Raw genomic sequence first — 18,799 nt, 5'->3', positions numbered from 1 at the left:
GTCTAGCAAAGATTCAGTAAGAGCAAGTTTTGTGATAAGCGAAATGATAGCTAAATCATCGCGACCTTTTACAGAAGGCTTATTCATAAAAGAATGTCTTATGAAGGCCAGTGAAATTTTATGTCCTGATAGGAAGAAAGTTTTTGAAGGCATAAGCTTGTCTGCAAATACAGTTGCCTGCAGGATAACAGATTTAGCTGATAATGTGCAAAAACAATTGATTCAAATGACAAAAGACTTTGAAGTATTTTCAATTGCTCTTGATGAGAGTACAGATGTATCAGATACCGCACAGTGTGCAGTGTTCATTAGAGGTGTGGACTGCAATTTGAATATAACTGAAGAATTGCTAGACTTAATGCCACTGAAGGGTACCACAACGGGACGTGACATATTTCAAGGATTGGAAGAGTGCATTGAAAAAGCTGCGCTGCCATGGAACAAACTCATATCTTTGGCTACGGACGGTGTGCCATCAATGTGCTCTGAAAACATTGGTGTGGTTGGATTATTGAAGACCAAACTGAACAGCCTCAATATACCAGGAATTAGCTTCACCAGTATACATTGTATTTTGCACCAAGAAGCCCTGTGTAGTAAAAGTCTACAAATGAAAGAAGTTATGGATGTAGTTGTTAAAACTGTTAATTTTATACGTGCACGAGGGCTGAATCACAGACAGTTCACTTCTTTTCTAGCAAGGATGGACAGTGAATATGGGGAACTTCTGTATCACACTCAAGTTAGATGGCTGAGTCGTGGAAATGTTTTGAAGCGTTTTTTTGCACTTAAAGAGGAGATTGATTCCTTCATGGAAATGAAAAACAAGGAGGTTCCACAGCTCGCTGATTCCACTTTTATCTGCAACCTTGCTTTTCTAACAGATGTAACTGAACACCTGAATGCACTGAACTTGAAACTTCAGGGTAGAAAACAGGTGATAACACAGATGTATGACAGTATTAAGTCATTCAAAGTCAAGCTTACTTTATGGGGGAAACAGCTGACTGCTGGCAATTTGGTCCATTTCTCAACTCTGAATTCCTTAGGAAAAGTTGAACCCAAATCCTTGAAAGAATATGCAGAGATCATTTCTAACTTACACAAACAGTTTGATGTGCGGTTTAAAGATTTCAAAGCACTTGAACCACATTTTCAACTTTTTTCCACACCATTTGCTGTTGAAATTGACAATGTTGCAGAGGAAATGCAGATGGAGTTAGTGGAGCTTCAGTGTGACACGATTTTGAAGCAGAAGTATACAGATGTTGGAATTCCAGAATTCTACAGGTTTCTTTCACAAGAAAGATTTCCCATGTTATTCTCTGCTTCTGCAAGGATAATGGCAATGTTTGGAAGTACATATATATGTGAACAGTTTTTCTTTTCCATGAAGATTAACAAATCTGTGTTAAGGTCAAGGCTCACTGATGAACATTTGCAAGCAACACTGAGATTGGTTTCGTCTCAGGATATCAAACCTAATATTGATGCTCTGGTTGATGCAAAACGCTGCCAGCTAAGTGGCCAAAAATGAAATGACTGTCAAAATTAGCACTGACGTTTCACATTACAGTTAAAGAAGTTAATAAAAAAGTTAATAAATTGACTTTTAATAGCATACTATATTTTAATACTATACTACTATATTACTCTTCATTTTTTTTTCTGCCTACCTCCAGGCGCTTCCCGCCGCCAAGCCGCCAAACAGCTGTTGGTGGCGCTTAGCACTTTCCAGGAGGGAGGGGGGAGGAGCGGGGAGCCGCGCGCTTAGGGGAGAAGGTGGAGAAGAGACAGGGCAGGGGCGGGGCCTCATGGAAGGGGTGGATTGGGGGTGGGGCCAGGGGCAGCAAGGGGGCGTGTCAGTGATGCGGCCCTCGGGCCAATGCACTAGTACTCATGCGGCCCTCGGGGTCATTTGAGTTTGAGACCCCTGATTAAGAACATTCCCAATGTGTCACAACAGGTACAACAAAATTTAGTACCATATATTGAAGCAGGCAAGTGCTGCTTCTGTCTTTCCACTTTTAATTGACCCTTGTAATCTTGTGGTGCTGACGAGTTGTAGCTTCATTTTATATCGGCTTACAGGGCAAGAGGTGGGGGGGGGACCACCATTTTGGGCACCACCAAAAATTATACAAACCTGCCGCCTATGGTCAGACCAGGTGTTATGGGAAACAACATCCACATCCCTTCTCTTTATTGAGAGTATAGAGAGGAATTCTGAGGTTGGAGCAGCCACCAATGTGGCAATTTATGGGCCAACATCCCACCGGTCCCCTGGCTCCCAACAAACACAGTCACTTTGAAAATGCTGCTGCCTGCCTTGGTCTCCTTCCCCCAGTGTCCTGTCCTCCCGCACCAGCCCCCCTTCCATTGCTCCAGGTATTAGACCCCATCTGAACCTTGCTCTACAGAGTAGAGATCAGTAGCTCATGTAGTCTTCGATGTAAAGCTCCAGGATGGAATAGGTGGTCCATGTTTATCATCTCCTGTGTCAGCAGGGCTGCAGCTGGTTCATGAACTGAACCTTCATTTGACGAATGCCCTGATTATCCCTGCACGCAGGTGTCTGTTTTTCACGCTGTACACGATTGGATTAATCAGGGGTGGGACCAGCAGGGAGATGTAGCCCAGGAAAATTTGAAGCAAGGGAGATGATCCCTTTCCAAATCTGTGTAACACAGATAAGCCAATCTCTGGTGAATAGAACAGCAGGACGGCACAGAGATGGGAGACGCAGGTGTTCAGGGCCCTGAGGCACTCTGCATTGGACGCGATGCTCAGCGCTGTTTTGAGGATCATCACATAAGAGAGAAATATGAACAGCGAGTCCAACCCCACCGTTAAGAGTGTAACAAACAAGCCATAGATGCTGTTGACTGTGATATCTGAACAAGCCATCTTCATGACCTCCTGGTGCAGGCAGTAGGAATGGGAGAGGACATTGGCTCGACAGTATTGGAACCTTTTCAGTAGAAATGGGAGTGGGAATATTACAGCTACACCTCTTAGCGCAAACACCAGTCCCATATTGGCTATTCTTGGCAGGGTTAAGATGGAAGCATATCTCAGCGGGTCACGGATTGCGATGAAGCGGTCAAAGGCCATCAACAAGAGCACGGAGGATTCAATGAATTGAAGCGAGTGGATGAAGAACAGCTGGGCAAAACAGGCTTCGAAGCTGATCTCCCTAGAGTTAAACAAGTATATGCCCAGTATCGTCGGCATGGTGGATATCGATAAGCCTATGTCTGTGACGGCCAACATGGAAAGGAAAATGTACATGGGCTCATGGAGCCTTGAATCTGTTTTTATAATGAACAGAATGACTGAATTTCCTACTATCGAAATAACATACATTAAGCAGAAGGGGATAGAGATCCAGAGATGGACGTCTTCCTGCCCAGGTATCCCGGTGAGAAGGAACACTGCAGAGTTGAATTTGGTGTCATTGACAGCTGACATAATATAATGGGCAGGTCCAATGAATTTTTAACTTTCCTTCCTGAAAAGAAAAAAGAAGAGGAGACTAGATGATATTTAATGAGACATCTTTCTGCTCTCAGTGCAAGTCTAGAGACACCAAGGAGCTCAAGGCAGATCAGCAAGAATATAGTCTTGGATTTACAACACCGAGAGAAAGATAGGCACTGCCAGACTGGATTAGACCTGTAGTCCATCTAGCCCAGTATCGAGTGACCAGTACCAGATGCTGCAGGGGAAGGTGGAAGAAGCCCTGCGATAGGCAGCTATGAGATAACCTGCTTCCAGAGAAAAATTCCCCTCCCCCTTGAGACATAATACTTAGACATATTTTGTGTTCTAAATCAGGGAGGCTTTGAGCCCTTCCAAGACTTTAAAAAAAAATCTTCACTGCTGTAATTAAATATTCTGGTAACCCATATGCGCCTACAGTCCCTCTTTGAATCCTGCTAAATTCTTGTCCCCAATGATATCTTGTGGCTTTGAATTCCACAGCCTACTTGAGCGCTGTGTGATTTTACAGTTGTGACCTTCACGCTGACACTCTTTCTGGCCTTCGCACTTCTGAGTGTGGCCTGTTTTATCTTGACATGTGTGTAAACACATGGTGAGAGCATGGTGAATGCTGTCATTGTATTTATCCATCCTGCACTGAAGCTATTTATAAACATATTTCAATACCTCATTTTATATCTATATCTATATCTATATCTATATCTATATCTATATCTATATATATCTATATATATAATATATCTATAGATATAGATATAAAATTTTCTCTACTCCTGAGAGTTCAAATTATGCCACTGCCTCTTTGCAGTACAATGGATAAATTTTTAGGGCCAGGTTTTTAATTCAGTAACATTGACTTCAAAAGTATAACTCCAGATTTACATGTGTAAATTCAATCGGAACCGAGATCTATTCATTTTCCCTTACCAAATGCTCCCAGTTGTACACTCTGACCCACAAAAACCCTTCCAAGAGAAGCTGAATTGCTTTGAATGGCCAATGTTGACTGAATCCAGAGAATTCAGTCATCCTACAGACTTCTCTTCATCCTCACAGGACCAGCGTCTTCTCCCCATTTAGTGGTCTGTAGATATCTCGCAAATCACAAGCTAAACCAGAGTTACTTCAGCTGGGCAGGGGAGGTGTTGCCATCACAAATGTGTATTCAAATTGGTGAATACTGCAAACATTGGTGTTGCACTAATATACAGCTAAGTGTGCAAATTACTTCAGCCATGTTCATGTAAGAGGTGATGGGCATAAATAACACTCCCCTTTCCTGCACCTCAGCTCTACTCTTTGCTGAAACATTGACCAGCAGTTCTGGTCTCTCAGAACTTTTTGGAAAGTCTTGCACAAGTATTGCAGTATTGTTATTGTGTGCATTACCCTAAGTGTAAATGTTAGAAAATATCCTGAAACTATTGCAAACAGTTTGTAGAGCACTTCTGAAATACTTTCTAAAGCAAATGTCATTAAGATGCAAAGTTACCACTGCTCCTTCCTGTAGATATTCCAACAACTCTGCTGCTAGCTTTTGATATGCATGCACATCATGAAAGTTTGGTCTGTAATATTTAAATTACAATGAAGAGTTTGGGCATAGCTTTTATACATCTGTTCTCTAGAATACACATGTCAATGCATTCTTTCTCTGATCTTCTTTCAGAGATGATTTCTCAGGTTACAGTGGGTCTTAAAATGTGGCGTCTGTCATCTGGATTTCTTCAGAACCTGAAAAGATCATAGCATCTCAGCCCTCAGTCAATCATTTGTCAGCAAACAAAAGTCTAGTAGCTCCTCTCCCCCTGGGTTTAAAGTTGTCCAGTTCTCCTCAGGTTCTGTTCTGTAGGACTGTAGTCTATATACAGAGTGGTAACAAGCATTGGGTGGGGTAAGTGTATACAATATTCATTCCTTGAGCTCTCACTCTCTAATACATAGCAACCCCAACACCTGGTATTCAGGTATTATGAATGTTTGCATGAAGTAAGTGGATTTCAAAGTCAAATGCATTAGTATTCATGGAAATGGAACTTCATTTCACACAGGAAATTAGTCTATTGCTCTCTCTCTCTCTCTTTCTGCCTATGTCCTGTAGGCATTGGGGCAGACATGGAGCTGAGCTGCCATAATTAATGTATGTGTTAAACCCAGTTCTTGGGATGTTTCCTGTCTAGCTATATTGTGTTGACTACTGGGATGTTTATGTTATGGCTATATTGGTTTAACCCAGTCTGGTTCTTCTTAGTTTAATCTCAGGCTGCTGGAAAACAAGCAAGAAGGGAAGCAACCACTCAAGAAAAGCCATCGCTCAGTCAGCACTTCAGGGATTTTGAGAGACAATAGCAGAGATACAAGCTGGGAAGAGCCTATTTCCAGGCTACAGCCACATTACAGAAATTGTTTTGCCAGGGCTGGGAGCCTGTCCAGAGATGGGACAACTATTGCTGAGAAGCTCTTCAGATGGACAGACACAGACACCTCTGGGAAAGTCTGAAGGCCCTCGGCCTGCCTGGGTCCCCGTCAGATTGGGAGGGCTTGGGGTCAGAGATGTGTACAGACTGTTGTTTGAAAATCCTCTTATTCTCCCATGTTACACTTTATTCCTGCTGTTCAGATTAAACAGTCTTTTGGTTCAAGAAGGCTGGTCACTCATCTCACCACTGCTCCCAGACTCCCAGAGAGAAGGACCACGGGCACCAAAGCCTCTCGGATACATAGAGTGCTGTAGCACAGGGTGGGAGGATCATGGGATTCCACCCCAGGAGAGGGCAGGGTACAAGACCTGACATCTGAAATTCAGAGACCAGAGAGGAGGTTGAGATGCTGGTTGCCCTGTAACTCTGAGGGGTCTCCACAGGGAAGAAATTATAGAGCCCTCAGCCAGTCAGGAAACAGAAATATGCCCTATCGGACTTGTTACCACAGAGCAATGCAGCTCTGAAATCCTGCATTCACAATCAAACCAGAGAATAAAACCTTTGAAAATTATTTGCTGATTAAATTTCCAGAAGCAAATAAACCTGAGGCAATTTGGGAACTAGTCACTGATATTCTGTGGGGTCTCCTATCGCTCAGCCTCTGGCAGGATGGGGCCCAGAACTTACAGCATTTCTAGAAATGGCAGCCCTTGAGAAATCCTGACTTGGAGCATCGGGGTTTTTGCACTCTGACTTTGCTTTGAATCTCAGATTTCTGTGTAGCTTGAATAACCGACCATTGAGCCTAGGAAGATGTAGGGAAGGGGTTCACAAGCTACCTAGTGCTGCCTGCCCTCCAACCCCATCACTCACTCACTCAGGGAGCCCAGCTGAGTCCTCTGTTGCTGCACAGAACATCTGCAAATGTGAACAGCTTGGAGCTTTTCCTCTACTCATTTTAAAGATAGCGAAACCTGCCAACTTACACAATTCCTGCTAGAAGGGGAGCTGCTGATACCACAAGTCTTCACCCTAAAGGACAAGGAGTCATCAGAGAGGCTGCATAAGCAGCAGGCAGTATCTGTTCAGACACGGAGGGAACTGTCTTTATGAAGCATGTCTGCACATTCCCTTGGGGTCCACTTGGCCATCAGGGAACTTCAGCTGCTTGGCTTCCTGTGCAGCAGCTTTAACTCCATCATGGCCAATGCAAACTTTAGGAGGCAAATTAACAGGGGATGGATGGTGATCCTACCCAACTGGACTGCTGTGCAAGCCTTGCTGCAGGCTCTATTCCTGGAATCCAGGCATGTCATCAATGTTTGTGTGGTTCTGATTAGTCACATGGCTATCTTGAGGTGGCCAAGTGCTAACAGTCATGATGTCAAAGCTGTCATCTTGCTAAAATAAAATAGAATAGAATAATAAATAATAGTAATAATAATAATATAGGACGATATTTCTCTCAGCAACCTCTTTTCTGTATTACAAACCCAGGGTGCAGTCCAGGGAAGGGAGATTCCAAAAGGCCCCATACATGGAAATTTCCCTCGGATTGTTCCAGGAGAGAAGGTCTCTTCCCTTCTCCCTGAGGAATGAAAAGGGGGACCCAGAATTCAGGGATCCCCAAAGTTATGCACAGATTTCAGTGATCTACCGGTAGCTCGGCCCACCCTCAATTTCTGGGCTTCCACAACTGCTCTAGGACACTCTCCAGCTCCCTGCTAGAACAGGCTCATCAGAGATGTGCTACCAGGGCCTGTCACAGTAGCCACTGCCTGCAGGATCTGCTGAAGGGGCCTTGTACAGGGTGGAGGGGGCTGCACAGAGATGGGAAGACTGGTTAGAGGAGCACAATACCTTAGCCATAGTCTGGTTGGGAGGTTTCTACCTTTCCATGTACAGAGTGAAGCCATACACTCAGTCAGCGCAATCTTTGTTTGTGTTGCAAGGGAGAGGAAGATGAAAAGCCTCCAGTTTCTCTTGGGGATCCAAAGCATCAGCTCTGTAAACAAAAGCCCTTCCCTATCGATCCCACATTGGGGTGCACTGCACCCTCAGCAAGTTTGCGGATGATACTAAGCTGTGGGGAGAGGTAGATAAACTGGAGGGTAGGGATAGGGTCCTGTAGCGGGGTGGTCACCTGCTCCTTCCCTGGAGGGCTTAAAACAGCCCAGGAGAGGAGCTCCCAGGCTGAATGGGGAAGCAGGCACAGCTGGGGGCCATGGCCCCTATAGACCTCAGCTGGCCCTTATAAAAGGGCTGTGAGCCAGGCACTCAGTGAGAGTCTCCTCTAGCTGTGGAGGGAGACGGGCCTGGCTGCTGGGGAGTGCACCAGGGTACCTGAGGTGGAACAGGGCTGGGGAAAGGCGAGAGGGGCTGGGGAGCTCCTGCCTGGCAACTCCCCAGGCTGCTGGCCTTGTGCAAGGCCAAATAGTTACTAGGGTTGCAGGGGGCAGCCCAAGGGTAGGCGGAGGTAGCAGGTTCAAACTCCCCTCGGCTGTGATGAGTGGCTTGTACACTGCAGTCTGCCCCAGTGAACGGGCTAGATGGTGACTGGCAGTAGCCTTATGCTAAGGCAAGGTGCGGATAGTGGGTGGGGGTTCCCCTGGGAGGGAAGACCCAGAAACCGTGGGGGTACTGCCAGGGGGCATCCCCCAAAGAAAGGGGCACTGGGGTCCGGGAGGGACATGGGGGCCAGTGAAAGGTGAGACACTGTCCAACAGGGGGTGCTCCGGAGGCTGGAAAGCTAATTCCCTGGAAAGCCAGTCGGGGGCACCGTGGCGGTGAGTCTCATACTGTTACAGGTCCAGAGTCACCTAGACAAATTGGAGGATTGAGCCAAAAGAAATCTGATGAGGTTCAGCAAGGATAAGTGCAAAGTCCTGCACTTAGGACGGAAGAATCACATGCACTGCTACAGACTAGGGACCGACTGGCTAAGCGACAGTTCTGCAGAAAAGGACCTGAGCCTTACAAAGGATGAGAAGCTGGATATGAGGCAGCAGTGGGGTGCCTTAGTAAGAGCATTGCCAGCTGATCGCGGGAAGTGACTATTCCACTCTATTCATCACTGTTGAGGCCACATCTGGACTATTGTATCCAGTTTTGAGCCCCCCACTACAGAAATGTTGTGGACAAATTGCAGAGAGTCTAGCGCAGAGCAAAGGAAATGATTAGGGGTTTGGAGCACATGACTTATGAGGAGAGGCTGAGGGAACTGGGCTTATTTACTTTGCAGAAGAGAAGAGTGAGGGAGGATTTGATAACAGCCTTAAATTACCTGAAGGAGGGTTCCAAAGAGGATGGAGCTTGGCTGTCCTCCGTGGTGGCAGAAGACAGAACAAGGAGAAATGGTCTCAAGTTGCAGTGGGGGAGGTTTAGGTTGGATATTAGGAAACACTATTTCACTAGGAGGGTGGTGAAGCACTGGAATGGGTTACCTAGGGAGGTGGTTCAATCTCCATCTTTAGAGGTTTTTAATCTTCTATATGATTCTATGATTCATTGAGGGGAAAATGACATCTATTAATGAGTTTGCATTGTTCAGATGCCTGTGCAGTGTAAAACAGTATAATTCTGGATTTATACTCCAGGAAGGGTGCAAGGCTGGGGAGCTGGTAAATTGGCTGTTGTCTCGTATTTGTGAGTGAGTGGCTTAGGTAAAGCACTCAGTTATCTCAGATAGGTGGGTGGTGCCACCTGCTGTCGTGCCGGGTGATAACAGGGCCTGGAGAGCCTGGCTGTTCCCCCCCCCCAGAGCAGCGTGAGAGAGGCCAGCCCTCCTGAATTGTTGGGGGCTTAGCAGTGTCACCGGCTCCCAGGCTGCACCCCGGTCATAACTGGCCACAGAGATTTTAGTACAAACTGATAAATTAAACAGGAAAAGTCACCAGGACCAGAAGGAACTCATATATCAAATTGCAGAACTACTAAATGTGGTATGAAACCTGTAATTTAAATCGGCCTCTCTGCTGGATGACGCAAATAGCTAATGTGATACTGATTTTTTTTAAAAAGGCTTCAGAGGTGATCCCAGAAATTACAGGCCACTAATCCTAATGTCAGTACCTCGCAAATTGTTTGAAAGTAAAATAAAGAACAGACACATACAGGAACATGACTTGTTGGGGAAGAGTCAGCATTGCTTTTGTAAAGGGAAATCATACATTACTAATCTATAAGAATTATTTGAATGGGTCAACACAAATGTGGGCAAGGTTGATCCAGAAGATATAGTTGTTAGGGGGCTTATTTCTTCACCCTCTCACTTCCCTGGTCCTTCTCGCATGAACAGAGAGCAACAATACCCGAAGTCCAAAGGCGCAAAAAATTCTATGTTTATTGGGGTGAACTTCCAGCCAGCACGATTCCAGTTTCCTTCCTTAGTGTCCCCCTTCCTAGCTCTGACACCACAGAGCCTTGCCTGTGTCCCTGTTCCCATTCCCCTCCTTAGCAAAACATGATCCCAATTCCCCCACCCCCATCCCTAATCCCTGTTCCCAACCCCCCCCAACACTTCCTGATTGACTGCAGACTATATAGTAAAACTTGAATTCTGCTTAGCTCTACCTTAACCAATCGTTTTACTGAAATTCAACTAACCAATTTTCACATATTGTAACATGATTATCTAACCAATTATATCCCACCACCTTAATTGGTTTACACCCAACAAAATTAATTATACAGGAGACAGAAACAATCACAGAACCAGACAGAGACCATGCAAATAAACATACAAAAAATACAGAAGTGAGGATTTCACAACTACATCTATACAGACATAAGGGTTTTCCAGCTGTGTCTATTGATAAGTGAGTTCTTACCAGACAGGATGCTATCAAACTAAGTTTCCTTTTACATCTTCTAGGCTCTTCCCTTTCTCTGGAGGTGATAGATCGGATCCCCTTCCTAACAGCCCCAGATTGCCTTATTTCAATATGACTAAACAGGGCCTCAGACTGTCACAGTAAGAGAAGGCCATTACACAGACAGTGATTTTTGATTCTTTCTTTTATACCTCTATAAATAGCTAAGTGATAAGAATACACCTAAATTCTTAAAGTATAGGCCAGACAAGCTTGAATATGTATATCCTAACAATAATGTACTTGAACTTCCAGAAAGCCTTTGACAAGATCCCTCACTAAAGGCTCTTAAGAAAAGTAAGCAGTCATGGGAGACGAAGGAAGCTTCTCTCCTGGAGCAGTAACTGGTTACAAGATAGGAAACAAAGGGTAGGAATAAATGGTCAGTTTTCAGAATGGAGACAGTTAACTAGTTGTGTCCGACAGGGGTCTATACTGGGACCAGTGCTGTTCCACATATTCATAAATGATCTGGAAAATGGGTGAGCAGTGAGGTGGCAAAATTTGCAGAGGGTATAAAATTATTCAATATACTTAAGACCAGAGCAGACTGTGAGGAGTTAAATAGGGATCTCACAAAAATTAGTGACTGTGCAACAAAGAGGCAGATGATATTTAGTGTTCATAAATGCAAAGTAATACACACTGGAAAAGATAATCCCCACTATATAAAATGAGGGTTCCAAATTAGCTGTTACCACTAAAGAAAGAGATCTTGGAGTCATTGTGGCTCGTTCTCAGAAAACATCCTCTCAATGTGCAGCGGCAGTCAAACAAGTGAACCGAATGTTGGGAACCATGGGTGGCAGATGTAATAGGCCAGGACAGGCTGAGCGCCCCGATGCAGCTGCAGACGCCAGGCACCAGTTGTGAGGTTTGCACAGGGAATTTTTTGCTTATTATTATGCGCCTGCAGGTTCTAGGGTGGCTGAGGAGGCAATGTGAGGTACTGAGCTTCGTGTGTTCATCAGTGATCTCCCTGGGCTCCATGTTGATTATTGATGAACCCAGGAAGCTGAATAGCACATACAACTGTGTCAGGTTGTCACCCCCAGAGTGCAGTCTGAGAGCTGTGGGGACTGTTGTGCCCCTAAACCCTCCAGCTGGGCTGGCCAATCAAACACAGCTTTTTGGGTGACTCAATGAGCCTCTGAAAACTGTGTTATCACCCAACACGACAGTAGGTGGTGCCACACACCCATCTGAGCTACCTGAGTGCTTTACCTAAGCCACTCAAAGACAAGCAGGAGACAACAGCCAATTTTTGAATGTATTTATCCTCCCGGCACCACTGTGAGGCAGGGCAGGGCTTTTATCCACCTGTGCAAAAGCTCAGAGACAGCCAATGGCTTGTCCACGGTCATGCACCACAAGGGAATCAAACCGAGCTGTCTTGAGTCGCAGAACAGTGCCCAGACCACAGGACCAGCCTTCCGAGTGGTGACAGGCCTGGCTGGATTCTCAGCTGTGACAGCAGAGCTCCCTTCTGCGCTGCAGAGAGTGCGGATGGCAAGGAGCCTGTTATAGTGGTTTGATTTGCTGGCCTGTTCTCCAAGTGCCTCAGTGGAGTTTAGAGCTGCCTAGGGGATGGGCTGACCTCCGCCCATTGGTAACGGCTTCCAAGATCACATCACATGTACGGGGAGATTTTGGCAAACCAGTAAAGTGCCTGAAACCATTATGGCTTATTGCTAAAAGTGGCCATGTAGCAAACTCATCTTCACCAAGGCAGGAGGGGAGGGAGTTTTGGCTGCCACAGAAAGGGCAGCTTGACCCCGCGTCCTTCCTGATAAGAGTAGTGTTGAAGTTGCTGATACACTTTAGAAGAGCAGGATGTGCCCCAGGAATGCCTATTGGGGTCTCCAGGCTGCAAACTCTGGAAAAACCCACACCTGGTTAATCAGTAATCAGAAGGAGCCTCTTGCTTTACCATTGGAACTGCTTGCTTAACAAGTTTTCTGTAAGGGACATGTCATTCTATTACTAATGTATAAATAAGGGGCGAAAGCTTGAGATAGTGGGACTCTTTGGGACTGGACTCTCCCTCTGGATGCATCTTGTGTTCCCCACCGGCAGACGGGCTGCCACTGTGCCACTTGAGAGCCATACTCAGCTTCGAGTAATTATCGAGGGTTGGGGTTGTGTTACTAACCTGTTGTGGACGTGTGTAAGTGCTTGAGACTAAGTAAGTTTAGCTTTAAGTGAAAGCACTCTTGTGTTGTCCTGTTTGTGCAGCCATCTATCGGTCGGACGGCCGTGTCTCCCCTGATTTATTTCCTGGGACCTCCTCACACAGAGTAAAAGTTTTGGGTTGCAAGAATCCCGTGTAACAGACACTCTGGCCAAGTCCCTGATGACAGGTGCCGACCCCGACTGTTCCCTGGGGGTCTGAGGAAGCCCTGTAGGCACCCTGAGCTTTCTTCTAGGGTCCTTGCAATGACTTACTCTCAGCCTGGAATACTAAAAACAAGATCCCCCTTTGTGGGGTCACATTAATTCAGTTTTCTCCGAAACACAGGCTCTCCTATCCTCCGGCCCCATCCTCCTTCTTTACTCAGGAGCCCCCCACCGACCTCCTTGCTGGGGTCACTGCTGGTTCAGGCTTGTCACACCACATTCTCCTCCTTTTCCCCGGAGGCCCCACCCCCTGACCCATCTCTTCCCACTAATCCCTTCCCCCTGCTCCTCCACTTTCCCCAAGGCTCCGCCCCCCAGACAGGCTGAAACTGGGCTGTGGTAAGAGCTACCCCGGGATACCAGGCTGCTGCGGGGAGCCTCAGACTCTCCACCTTCCTCTGGGGCATGCATCCTGGGGTAGGGACACAGGCTGGGGGCTTCTCTTGCACTCTGCATCCCCCTTGTCTAGGACAGGTGGAAGGTCTGGGGCTCCTCACAGTGTCTCTTGCTCCCTGGGCAGCTCTTACCACCTTGCGGCTCTAGCTTCTGGCCTGGAGAGAGGGTGGAGCCTTGGGTAACGAGGAGGAGTAGGGGTGTGGTATTGGGGGAAGAGATGAGGCAGAGGGTGCAGACTCAGAGGAAGAGGAGGAGCAGAGTGTGGAACCTCAAGGGGGAAGAAGAGGAGCAGGGGTGGGGTCACAGAGGGAACGGGGATCCTACACGTGTCACACTTTTGCTTTTTGAAAAGCGGTCACCCTACACTGAATGGGCTGGGCTGGAAAAGGAGCTTGCTGTGCCTCTGTGGGGGAGTTGAGGACCGTCTCCACTCTTTTTTCAAGCATCTGGGGCAGCACAAATGGAGGAGAGGAGGAGATAATCTTGCCCTGAGTCTCTTGCCAGTTCTCTGGTGTGTCAGATCCTCACTCAGACACTCAGCATTCCTATGCTTTGGTGGGCAGTGGGCTCAGCAGGTATGTGGTGTGCACAGCCATCGACGGGGCTCCCTGAATGGCTTCTCCAAGGGATCCCATGTTAATCATGTCTCTGACACAACTCTGTCACAAGTATGTGGCTGAGGGCGTGGGGGAAGGGTGGGTGTCCGTGCCGATTGAATGCCCCTGTCCGCAGCTGGTGCAGTTCTCATATATCATACAGCACCCAGAGTGCTCAGGAAAGGCCAGGGGTGTGACTGCAGAACAGCTTTCTTCATGGCCTGCGGATGTTTAGCCAGAAACGGGACAGTGACAGGCCAGGTTTAATGGGAAACATCATCCAACCCCCTTCATTTTACGCATGGATCTGATGATGTGGGGTTTAGCCCACTAAAGCTTATGCCCAGATAAATTTATTAGTGTCAAAAGTACCACAAGGACTCATTGTTGTTTTTCCTGATACAGATAACACAGCTACCACTCTAAAACCGTTTACTTTATTGAGTGTATCAAAAGGAATCCTGAGGTTGGAGCACCTACCAATGTGGCAATTTACGGGCCAATATTCCACCGGTATCCCAGCTCTCCACGAACACAGTCACTCTGTAAATGCTGCTACCTGCTTTGGTCTTCTTCCCGCAATGCACTGTCCTCTCTTACCAGCCCCTCTCCCAATCCTCCAGGCCTTAGACCCCAACTGAACCTCTCTCTACACAGTGCAGATGAGTAGCTCATGTCGTCTTGGATGTCAGGTCCAGGATGGAATAGATGGCCCGTGTTTTTCGGCTACCATGTCACCAGTGTTGAAGCTGGGTGATGAACTGACTCTTCACTTGATGAACAATCTGATTATTCTCGCACGAAGGTGTTTGCTTTTCACGCTGTACACAACTGGGTTCATCAGGGGTGGAACCAGCAGGTAGATGTAGCCCAAGAGAATCTGAAGCAAGGGAGAAGAGCCCTTCCCGAATCTGTGTATCACAGACAGGCCGATCATTGGTGTGTAGAAGAGCAGGACAGCACAGAGGTGGGAGACGCAGGTGTTCAGGGCCCTGAGGCACTCTGCAGTGGATGCGACGCTCAGCACTGTTTTGAGGATCATCACATAAGAGAAGAATATGACCAGTGAGTCCAACCCCACTGTTAAGAGTGTAGTAAACAAGCCATAGATGCTGTTGATTGAGATATCCGAACAAGCCATCTTCATGACGTCCTGGTGCACACAGTAGGAATGGGACAGGACATTGGCTCGACAGTATCTGAACCGTTTCAGGAGAAGAGGGAGTGGGATAATTATGGCCACCCCTCTTAGCACAAACACCAATCCCATCTTGGCTATTCTCGGCAGGGTTAAGATAGAGACATATCTCAGCGGGTCATGGATTGCAACAAAACGGTCAAAGGCCATCAACAAGAGCATGGAGGATTCAATGCATTGAAGTGAGTGGATGAAGAACAGCTGGGCTAAACAGGCATCAAGGCTGATCTCCCTAGAATTAAACCAGAATATGCCCAGTGTTGTAGGTATTGTGACTATCGATATGCCAAGGTCTGTGGTGGCCAACATGGAAAGGAAAATGTACATGGGCTCATGGAGGCTTGGATCTGTTTTTATAATGAATAGAATGAATGAATTTCCTACTATAGAAATAAAATACATTAAGCAGAAGGGGACAGAGATCCAGTTATGGACGTCTTCCCGCCCAGGTATCCCGGTGAGAAGGAACACTGCAGAGTTGTATTTGGTGTCATTGACAGCTGACATAATGTACTGGGTAGGTCTGAGGAGTTTTAAACTTTATTTTCTGAAACATAAAAGAACAGGAGACTCAATGATATTTAGCAAGACACCTTGCTGTTCTCAGTGCAAGTCTAGAGACTCCCAGGATATCAAGGAATATCAGCAAAAACATAGTCTTGGATTTACACCACAAATTGTAAGATAGGTACTGCCACTCTGGATTGGACCTGTAGTCCATAGCTCAGTACCCAGTGGCCACTTCCAGAAGCTTCAGAAGAAGGTGGAAGAAGCCCTGCAATAGGCAGGTATGAGATATCTGCTCCCAGGGAATGCTTCCCCCTTACACCTATTAATCAGACAAATTTTGTGATGGAAATCAGGAAGGTTTAGAGACCTTCCAAGAGATTTGAAAACTACCCTGACAACTGTAATTGAATTGTATGGTTACCCAAACTAATATCCAGTCCTAAGCTCTTGGCCCATTGATATCTTCTGGTTGGCAGTGCCGCAGCACATTTGAACACTGTGCGATTTTACAGCTGTGACTTCACCAAAGACACCTTTTCTGGCTCTCCACTTCTGAATGTTGCACATTGTATTATGACATGTATAAGTACATGGAAAGTGCTTGGAGAAAATGGTCATTGTATTTATCTGTTCTGCCACTACCTCTTTCCAGCGCATGGAATAAATTCTTAGGGATAGGTTCTTAATTCAATAACATTGACTTCAACTGCATCACTCCAGATTTACATGGTATATTCGATCAGAACCTGGATATATTAACTTTCCCTTAACAAATGCTGACCCTGATACATTCTGATCCCCAAGAATCCCACCAAGAGGAGATGAAGTGCCTGGCCAATGTTGACTGAATCCAGAGATTTCGATCATCCTACAGGCTTCTCTTCATCCGCACAGGACCCACATCTTATCCCCAGGCAAGGGTCTGTAGCTACATGGCAAGTTACAAGCTAACACAGACAGTTAATTCAGCGGGTCGAGTGAGGGTTTGGCATCACAAATGGGTGAATGGGTTTAAATAGGTGTAAATTATGTACAACCACTATTACACTACCCTTCCCCGCACCTCAGCTCTACTCTGCTGCAAGAGAAACCAGTGGTTCGGTTCTCGCATGACTTTTGTGAAGGTATTGCACAGGTATTTCAGAGGGATTCTGTTCATGGTCCTGAATGTCAGTTTTAGACACAGCTTCTGGTCAGTTACCAGGAGACAGTATCATACAACTGTTCACTGAATTAAGAGTTAATAGCACAAATCCATTGCTAAGAGAAAGTGGAGCACTTCTGAAATAATTACTAAAGCAAAAGCCATTAAGCAGTAACATTACCACCACGCTGTCCTGCAGAGATTCCACCAACTCTGCTGCTGGTTTTCTGTATACATGAACATCATGAAAGTTTGATTTGTAATATTTGTATTACAAGAAAAAGTTTTGGCATAACTTTTACATATCTGTACATTCTTTCCCCTTTGATCTGCTTTCAGAGATGATTTCTCAGGTTAGAATGGGACTTAAAATGTAGTAAAAAGAACAGGAGTACTTGTGGCACCTTAGAGACTAACAAATTTATTTCAGCATAAGCTTTCGTGGGTTACAGCTCACTTCTTCGGATGCATAGAATGGAACACACAGACAGAAGATATTTATACATACAGAGAACATGAAAAGGTGGAAATATGCATACTTAATTCGAGCCTGTTTTTGAAGTTTTTTTGTTGCAAAATTGCCACCTTCAAGTCTGTCACTAAGTAGTTAGAGAGGTTGGAGTGTTCTCCCACTGGTTTTTGAATGTTATGCTTCCTGATGTCAGATTTGTGTCCATTTATTCTTTTGCATAGAGACTGTCTGGTTTGACCAATGCACATGGCAGAGGGGCATTGCTGGCACATGATGGCATATATCACGTTGGTAGATGTGCAGGTGTACGAGCCCCTGATGGCGTGGCTGATGTGATTAGGTCCTATCATGGTGTCACTTGAATGGATATGTGGACAGAGCTGGCATCGGGCTTTGTTGCAAGGATAGGTTCCTGGGTTAGTGTTTATGTTGTATGGTGTGCGGTTGCTTCAAAAACAGACTTGAAAGAGAGACTGCTGAACTTGAATTAATATGCAAATTAGATACAATTAACTTAGGTTTAAACAGAGACTGGGAATGGTTGGGTCATTACACTAATTGAATCTATTTCCCTATGTTAAGTTCTCCTCACACCTTCTATGGGTCATCTCAATGATCACTTCAAAAGTTTTTTTTCTCCTGCTGATGACAGCTCATCTCAATTGATTAGACTCTTCCTGTTGGTATGTGTACTTCCACCTTTTCATGTTCTCTATATGTATAAATATCTCCTGTCTGTGTGTTCCATTCTATTCATCCGAAAAAGTGAGCTGTAGCCCACGAAAGCTCATGCTGAAATAAATTTCTTAGTCTCTAAGGTGGCACAAGTACTCCTGTTCTTTTTGCGGATACAGACTAACACGGCTGCTACTCTGAAACCTGTTAAAATGTAGTGTCTGTCATCAGGATTTCTTCAGAACCTGAAAAGATCCCAGTGTCTCAGCCCTCATTCAGTCGCTTGTCAGCAAACAAACGTCTAGTAGCTCCTCTCTCCCTGGGTTAATAGCTGACTGGTTCTGCTCAGATTCTGGTCTGTCAGTCTGTAGCCTGTATCCGGAGTGGTAACAGCCATTGGGATCAGTATAGAAAATAATCCTTCTCTGAGCTCTCACTCTCTAGTACATAGTGACCCCAGCACCTGTTATTCAGGCACAATGAGGGTTTGCAGAAAGTGGATTTCAAGGTTGAATGCATGTGGAACTTCATTTCCCACATGAAAGTAGTTTATTGCTCTCTCTCACTCTGACTGTCTATGTCCTGTATTCAAAAAATCCGTAGCACCTGGGAC

At 45.8% G+C, this 18,799-nt stretch overlaps 2 protein-coding genes across 2 annotated transcripts; both read right to left on the bottom strand.

Moving 5' to 3' along the window:
- Positions 1–2,305: 2,305 nt before the first annotated feature.
- On the bottom strand, positions 2,306–3,471 carry LOC123374344 (olfactory receptor 51G2-like). The gene has a single exon (XM_045024201.1). It carries the CDS (start codon positions 3,469–3,471, stop codon positions 2,536–2,538), a length of 936 nt encoding a protein of 311 aa, XP_044880136.1. The 3' UTR covers positions 2,306–2,535.
- Positions 3,472–14,956: 11,485 nt separating this feature from the next.
- LOC123374336 (olfactory receptor 51G2-like) lies at positions 14,957–15,892 on the bottom strand. Its single transcript, XM_045024188.1, has one exon. The coding sequence runs from the start codon at positions 15,890–15,892 to the stop codon at positions 14,957–14,959; it is 936 nt and encodes a 311-aa protein (XP_044880123.1).
- Positions 15,893–18,799: the final 2,907 nt, after the last annotated feature.

Source organism: Mauremys mutica, chromosome 1, assembly GCF_020497125.1.
Source record: "Mauremys mutica isolate MM-2020 ecotype Southern chromosome 1, ASM2049712v1, whole genome shotgun sequence".
NCBI classification, from domain to species: domain Eukaryota; kingdom Metazoa; phylum Chordata; order Testudines; family Geoemydidae; genus Mauremys; species Mauremys mutica.
This window is presented reverse-complemented; position numbering and strand designations above follow the sequence as displayed.